The 8,987-nt window shown below is 42.9% G+C and overlaps 1 protein-coding gene across 1 annotated transcript in view; it reads left to right on the top strand.

The window, feature by feature from the left end:
• The first annotated feature begins 1,309 nt into the window (after window positions 1-1,309).
• LOC149435113 (potassium channel subfamily T member 1-like) overlaps window positions 1,310-8,987 on the top strand; it is a 97,728-nt gene continuing 90,050 nt past the window's right edge. Inside the window, exon 1 of the mRNA XM_089663000.1 lies at window positions 1,310-1,467. Within this exon, the coding sequence (XP_089519126.1) occupies window positions 1,442-1,467 (26 nt within the window). The 5' untranslated portion in view covers window positions 1,310-1,441. The remainder of the gene's footprint in view (window positions 1,468-8,987) is intronic.

The raw sequence follows: 8,987 nt of genomic DNA, 5'->3' as shown, positions 1-8,987 counted from the left end.
ACTGACACTGTACTAATGGCACTGGGCAAGAAGGGTTAACATGAGGGGCGACCAAATGGTTAACTGTGTGCAGGGAGTGTTTTACTAGGGGGCCATGTCAGTGTTCTTCACTGTAAGCACATTGCTTTGGATAGCTGTGCTGTGCACAGCCATCCAAATCAGTGTATCTGAGCTGGCAGGGAGGATAACTGTTAGTAAACAAAACAGTTGTCCTCCCCGTCGGAGATGCTCGGTAATCACCGGACAGGACCTGGTAGGGCACGCGCGGCTTGTGCATGCCCCCTACCCGGAAATGCAAAATCACGTGTATATATATACGTGATTTTGCGCACCCGTGCCACCCTGTAGCAGTATTTCTGCTATAGGGTGGTCGGGAAGTGGTTAAAGAATATGTAAACCCAACATTTCATATTCCTGGTATGTGCCTGCTGTACCATGTACTTGTATGAACAAGTATCCTGTTTTCTTTGTATTGCTTCTTTTGTGTGAAATCCCTGGTGTTCCTGCTAGTCCCTCTGCTTTCCTATTAAAAACTGACCACGCTAGGCAGGAGGGCACAGCGTGGTCAGTTTTCTAGCTGTGCTGGGAACTCAGTGGGGTTGATTTACTAAAGGCAAATATACTGTGCACTGCAAGTGCTCTTGCTCCAGATCTTAGTAAATTAGGTAAAGATTCACTTTGCACAAAATACCAAATCACATGCAAGAAAAATAAAAAACAGAATTTTTGCTTGCACATGATTGGATGATAGATATCAGCAGAACTTACCTTCATTTCAGAGCTTCCCCTCAGATCTAGAGCAGCTGCACTTGTGGTGCAATTGGAGTGCACTTGCAGTGCACAGACTATTTGACTTAGTGTGTTCTCCTCCAATGGACATACTTTTGCTGACATACCCCCACTGCACAGCCTTTCACTAGGAAGACTAGTGTACTGCTGTTTCCCACCACTCACCTCTCTATGCAGCTGAGAACAGAGAGTATGTGGTCACTTATAAAAAGGGAAAAATGGTATTTAGAATTTTTTTTTATATCTATATACAAAAGGTTTTCTATTTTAAACTGCATGGGTTGTTTTACAGGGTGAGGATTGAAATATACTTTAATATTGAAGCTGCCCATTATGCTAGCTTAGCATAAAGAGAGATTATAGGTAGCTGACTCCTAAAATTAATTGAATGATTTTATCTCTGTGAATTGAAGGGCGGTAATATAATCCACCAACAGTCATACTGCAATGCTTGCACTGATTGATAGGACAGGATGGGCAGATATTCCAATCATTTAACCCCGGCTATCACACATCAGCTGGTATGCACAGTGCCAGCTCTCCACGACAGCGACAGCAATAGGCGTAAACACGGGAGGATACTCTGATCACCCCAACAACAATATGTCTTCTTGAAGATTGCTGTATCTGTGTATTGAAACTTCATCAGAGAATGTATGAATATCAGATGAGAAATGTGTAAGTAACTGATATTGTTGGCATAGCAGTTTGTTGTTCTCCTCTGTGTGATGTTTGGAGCTCCACTGAGGTTTTATGAAATGTTGGATTCTTGGTATCATATGTCATTTTATTTTACATGTATGACAAAACGTTTTTTATAGGTTTTAGGTGCCTCTCCGCAGCCTTTGACAGTCGACCACCCCCTCCTCCTCAAAAAACTATACTCCCTTGGCCTCAGAGATTCTGCTCTCTCCTGGCTCTCATCCTACTTGTCACAACGCTCTTTCAGCGTTACCTATAATGTTACCACCTCCCTCTCACTCCCCCTCTCTGTTGGGGTCCCTCAAGGCTCCATCCTCGGGCCCCTTCTCTTCTCCATCTACCCCTCCTCCCTTGGCCAACTCATACACTCTCACGGCTTCAACTACCACCTCTATGCCGACGACACACAAATCTATCTCTCAACCCCCCCCCCCTCGGTCTGCGCCCGAATCACACACCTACTGTACGACATATCCGACTGGATGTCGCTCCACTTCCTTAAACTGAAACTCTCCAAAACCGAGTTTCTTGTCTTCCCCCCAGCCCGGACCCCACCCCCCATTGACTTCTCCATCATGTCCAACAACACCACCATCAAACCCGCCCCGCAGGCCAGAGTACTTGGTGTCATTCTGGACTCCAACCTATCCTTCCAGCCCCAAGTCCAATCTTTAACAAACTCATGCAGACTCCACCTCCGCAACATCGCCAAAATACGCACGTTCCTAACCCCAGAAACCACTAAACAGCTCATCCACTCTCTCATCATATCACGACTCGACTACTGCAACTAGCTGCTCACTGGCCTGCCTCGCCGCTGGCTATCCCCGCTTCAGTCGATCCTGAATACGGCTTCCAGACTCATTCACCTTTCCAACCGCTCCGTTTCCGCCACCCCCCCTCTGCCAATCGCTCCACTGGCTTCCGATTGCGCAACGGATCAAATTCAAAATCCTAACACTGACGTACAAAGCTGTCCACCATACTGCCCCGAACTACATCACTGACCTAATATCCAAGTACCGCCCAGCACGCACACTCCGCTCCTCACAAGACTTCCTTCTCTCTAGTTACCAGGTCTCCTCTTCCCATGTCCGCCTTCATGACTTCTCCAGGGTGTCACCCATCCTCTGGAACTCCCTGCCCCAACCCATCAGATTATCACCTACTCTCCTCTCCTTTAGGCGCACCCTGAAAACCCACCTCTTCAGGGAAGCCTACCCCACCCCCTGCTAACTTGCCAACCTCCTCCACTCTTCCTACCACTCCATCCCCCACAGCTATCTCCTCCTGTGCCACCATCCCCTCCCTCCTAGATTGTAAGCTCCAAGGAGCAGGGCCCTCAATCCCCTCATGTTTTTCATTGTATTGGTATTGTTCTGTCACATGTTTTGTCCCCCTTTGTAATGTACAGCGCTGAGCGAACTATTGGCGCTTTATAAATACTGTATAATAATAATATTCATTCCCTTGCACCTACCTGCTGTGCATCTCTTTCGGAGTTTTAGTGCACCCAGGTGGGACATATTCCATTTCCAGCCTTGCTGTCTGCAGCAATTCAAAGTCTATAGTAAGCTGATACTCATTTTTAGAACCCTATGCATTCAGAGACAAATGCCTGGAACTCAGGCACTTTGCATTCTGGGCATTTGTCTCTGACCACATAAAGTCCTAAACACAAGTTCCACTCTATACATCGTACAGTCCCATCCAGACACAGCCTGCCTTACCCTAGATTCCCACCTAAGCATTTCTGCAGTGTTTTGCAGAAACGCAGTATAGTTCATTTAACATGATTTCCTATGGTACATGTTCACCTGTGTGTTTTCACCCAGAGCATTTTTTGGAAAGGGTCAGGGACTTTTTTTAATGCAAAAAGTTGCATTTTTGTTTCTATAGACTTCAATGAAAACGCTGCAGAAAAGCATGTATTGTGTTTTTGCTGCGTTTTTTATATGTTTTGCATTTTAAATCTGCCTAGCAACAAGAAAATGAAAAAAACGCAAGTGCAAAAACACAATGCAAAACACAATGCAGAAATGGCTCAAACGCAACCCACAGCCTAGCCTTACACTAGGTTCACACCTATGCAGTTTACATTTGATCCATTTTTGCAGTGCTTTCTGTGCTGTGTTTTGCACATGCATTTTTGACACTTTTTATGTGTTTTGCTTTTTTTTTCCAACTTGTTTCTGGGCAGATTAAAACACATCAAAATGTCACAACATGCTTTCTACATCATCCCCATTGAAATCTATAGAACCAAAAACGCAATGTTTTGCGTTTAAAACAGTCCCTGACTGCTTCCAAAAAACGCTTCGGGTGAAAATGCAGAGATGTGAACCTGTCCCATAGGAAATCATGTTAAATGGACTGCTGTGCGTTTCTGTAAAACACAATGGAAAATGCTTAGGCGTGAACCTAGACTTAGATTTTGACAGGCTGTAGGCAGTAGGACTAGATGTTGCCCTTATCCCTCCTAGGCACACTAAAACGCACAGCAGCTAGATGCCCTGTATGTAAGGACTTAGGAGGTCCTGTCAGTTTTTATTGCTGTCTGTGCGTCCCTACTGGCAGAATCACTATCTGTTTGACCTGATGACTATTGATAGAAAGAGATAGGAAATCCAGACATTTACAGTTGTTGCTAAAACAGCACATTGAGGGGATTTGCCCTCACTTTGGAGCAATTTCCTCTCACTTCCTGCTGTGTCTCTAGGATAGGAAGTTAAGAGGAACCTTCCCATCAGGGACATAGACAGCAACAAACAAACAAAAAAATCCTTCCCTCGTATATTCCTAACAGAAAAGAAGTTTTGACTTGGACATTCTATAAATTTCAAGTGGTAGTAAATGTGGGCCCCTGCGTGGTATAAGGCACAATGTACTAGTGTGCATACTAGCACATCATGCCAGGACTACCTTAAACTGAAGTTCTCCAGTGGAGCGCTGTTACTGCTGTTAGGGCTTCCATCTCCACCTGGTCTTCCTTCTGGGTTATGAGGCTCCGGCTGTTTGAATGACTGGGCTGCAATGACTCCCGCGCATGCTGTCAATTCAGAGTGCAGTACGCATATGCCGGTGACATCACCGGCTACTTTCAGTGTGAATGTCTCCTAAATGTCACTGTACCTATAGGTGAGCTTTACCTGTAGGTACAAGTTAAAACCACTTGCTGACCACATAACCTAGTTATATGGCGGCAGGGTAGCTCTCCTGAATCGGATCACATACCTAGTACGCGATCTGTCACTCCAGGTAGGGGGCACATTTGTGCAACACCGGCGACCCAGCTGTCCTGTGATTAGACACAGCACAAGCCGATCAGCGGGTGCCGGCCAGTAGATGATTGCCAGCATCCACTGATTGGCAAGGAGAAAGGCAGAACAGAGCTCTGCCTGTGTAAACAGAGCTCTGTCCTGTCAGGGGGAACGTGCTGGATTTTGTTTCCCTGCAAAGCAGGGAATAAAAATTAGCACATTCTTCAATGAAAGCACCACATAGTACACACAAAACACCAGTTAGGCACACATAAAACCCTTTGTTCATCCTAGATGTTTAACCCCTTCCCAGCCAGTATCATTAGTAGAGTGACAGTGCATATTTATAGCACTGATCACTGTATTAGAGTCACTGATTCCCAAAAAGTGTCAAAAGTGTCAGAGTCAAATTGTCCTTCGCAATATTACAATCTGACTAATAAGTCACTGATCGCCGCCATTACTAATATAAAAATTAATAAATAAATACAAATTACAGTATATTTACCATATCAATATACACTTGTTAGGATTTTCTTTTAGCAAAAATATGTAGCAGAATACATATTGGCCTAAATTTATGAAGAAATTTGATTTTTAAATTTTTTTTATTGGATATGCTTTATAGCAGAAAGTAAAAAATAATGTTTTTCAAAATGTTAGGTCTTTTTTCATTTATGGTACAAAAAATAAAAAAACCCAGTGGTGATTAAATACCACCAAAAGAAAGCTTGTTTGTGGGAAAAAAAATCATATAAATGTTGTTTGTGTACAGCGTTGCATGACTGCGCAATTGTCAGCTAAAGAAACGCAGTGCCGTTTAGCAAAAAAATGGCCTGGTCAGGGAGGGGGGTAAATCTTCCAGTGGTCAAGTGGATAAAAAGCAGAGCTTACTACTGCTTTAAACAAATGTGTCCTTGCAAGGGGATTTATATTGTGCAAAACTTTTTTAGGCTTTATTTGCAGTGACAAAGGATTTAGAACCTCGGTCAGGATTTATTGTGTTCTCTGTCCCTGTTGTTCTGAAAGTGTATTTCTTGGTTCCTGCAAGCTGTGATTATAAGATCTGCCTGTCCTTGAAAGGGCTGTACTCCTCAGGGTACCTCAATGGAAGGACCATTGCTGGAAAAGAGAATGCTGACAGATCAGTAGTGGTTAGCTGTACTGCCTTGCGGTGCTGGAGTCCTGACTTTAGTCCCCACAAGGGGTGATTATTGTATAGATTTTGGATATTCTCCCCCCATTTTTGTTTGAGTTTCTCCGAGGTGGTCCCATTTTCCTGCTATGAAGCAAACCAGTATCTGATCAAAATGACCCTACTATGTTTTTGATTGTCCTAGAAAGAGTAGAGTGTAAGCTCCTCTGCTGCAGGGACTGAAGTGATTGGTTCACTGTTCCTCTGTACAGCACTGCAGGGTTATACAAATGCATATTAATAAATGTATGTGATTAGACATGAGTGACATTAGAGTGTAAGCTCTTCTGGAGCACAGACTAATTTGAATGGTTCAGTATTCCCTGTACAGAAATTTGGAAAATGTCAGATCTATATAAATGTATAATAACTTTAATGAATGACTGTGGTGGGGACATCATAGTGTACATTTTTGTTTATTAAAAATCTTACAAACAAAAACAACATAATAAAAAACATATTTACATATATACATGATAAATAAAAAAAAAACATTTATATATATACAGTTGTGGCCAAAATTATTCAACCCCCAATGCTGTAAAGGGGTTTAGGGACTATAGTGTACATTTGGAATTGTATTCAGAATCAAATCCTACAAGGACGTTGTAACTACCCAAATGCAACTAAAATGACATCAATTGTTTATGTAATACAGTAGTAAATGGTTCTTATGTGGTTTCTTCATTGCCACAATTATTCAACCCCTTAAAGACTACCACTCTGAAGAACAGAGGTTCATACAGGTGCTTTCCATCAGGTATTGAAAACACCTGTGGATGTCACCGAGCAGCAATCAAGCATAATAAGCACCAATTAGGCAGCTTTAAAATGACTGTGATACTCAGCTCCTTCTAGACATTTACTGGTGTGGTTACAAACATGGTGAAGGCAAGAGAATGGTCCAGGAAGACAAGAGAAGAGGTGATTTCTCTTCACAGGAAGGGCAATGGCTATAAGAAGATTGCAAAGATGTTAAACATACCAAGAGACACCTTAGGAAGCATCATTCGCAAATTCAAGGCAAAGGGCACTGTTGAAACGCTACCTGGTCGTGGCAGAAAGAAGATGCTGACTTCGACTGCTGTGCGCTACCTGAAGCGTAGAGTGGAGAGAAGTCCCCGTGTGACTGCTGAGGAACTGAGAAAAGATTTGTCAGATGTGGGTACAGAAGTTTCAGCCCAGACAATAAGACGCACACTGCGTAATGAAGGCCTCCGTGCCAGAACTCCCAGGCGTACCCCCTTGCTGTCTCCAAAGAATAAGAAGAGTCGACTGCAGTATGCCAAAAGCCATGTGGACAAACCACAAAAGTTGTGGGATAGTGTTCTGTGGACTGATGAAACAAAATTAGAACTGTTTGGGCCCATGGATCAACGCTATGTTTGGAGGAGGAAGAACAAGGCCTATGATGAAAAGAACACCTTGCCTACTGTGAAGCATGGTGGAGGGTCAATCATGCTTTGGGGCTGTTTTGCTTCTGCAGGTACAGGGAAGCTTCAGCGTGTGCAAGGTACCATGAATTCTCTTCAGTACCAGGAGATATTGGATGGAAACGTGATGCAGTCCGTCACACACCTGAGGCTTGGGAGACGTTGGACCTTTCAACAGGACAATGATCCCAAGCATACCTCCAAGTCCACTAGAGCATGGTTGCAGAGGAAAGGCTGGAACATTTTGGAGTGGCCATCGCAGTCACCAGACTTAAATCCGATTGAGAACCTCTGGTGGGACTTAAAGAAAGCAGTTGCAGTGCGCAAGCCTAAGAATGTGACTGAACTGGAGGCCTTTGCCCATGAAGAATGGGCGAAGATACCCGTAGATCGCTGCAAGACACTTGTGTCAAGCTATGCTTCACGTTTAAAAGCTGTTATAACTGTAAAAGGATGCTGTACTAAGTACTAAGATTGAATGTCACTTGGGGGTTGAATAAAACTGATAATGCTGTGAGCACAGAAAAGACATTTGTGGTTATTTCATTATAACTGTTATGTTATATTTGTCTGACCTACAAGTGCCTCTTTAATGTAAATGTAAGCAAGATGACTGAATGATCAAAAGCAATGTCAAACTGGCCAAAACACTCAATTTCAGTGGGGGTTGAATAATTTTGGCCACAACTGTATATATATATATATATATATATATATAACAGGAAACAGCTTTTGTTTGCCGGGGAAAAACATAACAGGCCAATCATATTTTTTTATTATTATTATTATTATCTTTATATTCTATCTCAACATACCCTACCTCCACCTAAACACACCCTCAGGCTAAGAAATGATTAAACATTGATCCCATGCATGCAGCCAGTTTTCAAAAATCTGATCTTACAAAAATCTAGGGGACGTGAAAGGACAGAAAGAGAAGCCCCACACCCAGAGACTGACAGATAGCAGCTACGGGGACCTGACATTCCTCCATGCCTTTGTCCAGGCCCCACTTGTCCTTCTCAAGACCCCGAATCTTCCCAAGCTCACCATCAGAGTGTAAGCTCCTCTGGTTCAAGAACTGATGTGATTGATTCAGTGTTCTCTGTACAGCACTGTGGTCTCTGTCACAGCTATAGAATATTTTTAGTGAGTGGCTGTGATGGGGACATTAGAGTGTAAGCTCTTTGGGTACAGATGCTGATTATTCAGTGTAATCACTGTATTATTTCCTATATGAATATGGGGTCTAAATCTAGAATTTTGCAGCATCCTTGAAAATACCTTTACATACCCTGCTCTTAGAATAGGTGGCAGTGGAATAGTTATGCAGACTGTCAATGACGATACTCAAATTGATTGCATCACTCGCTAATCATTGTCCTATAAATCTGGCATTAGGAGGTAATAGTTCATCCATCTGATCTTCTCGATTTAGTAAACATTTGCTGTTTTTTTTTATTGTTAAAATATGAATGCATTATCATAAAACTGAACTCCAGACAAACATACCTCATATATGGGAACTTTTTTACCTACAAAAGGATTTGTATTTCTGTCCATCCAGATTTTACAGAGCTCTGCCACACAGCACATCCCTGTCTGGCA

The sequence above is a fragment of the Staurois parvus genome, unplaced genomic scaffold, assembly GCF_062004578.1.
Source record: "Staurois parvus isolate SC_StPar_1 unplaced genomic scaffold, SC_StPar_1.0 ptg001608l, whole genome shotgun sequence".
Classification (NCBI taxonomy): domain Eukaryota; kingdom Metazoa; phylum Chordata; class Amphibia; order Anura; family Ranidae; genus Staurois; species Staurois parvus.
This window is presented reverse-complemented; position numbering and strand designations above follow the sequence as displayed.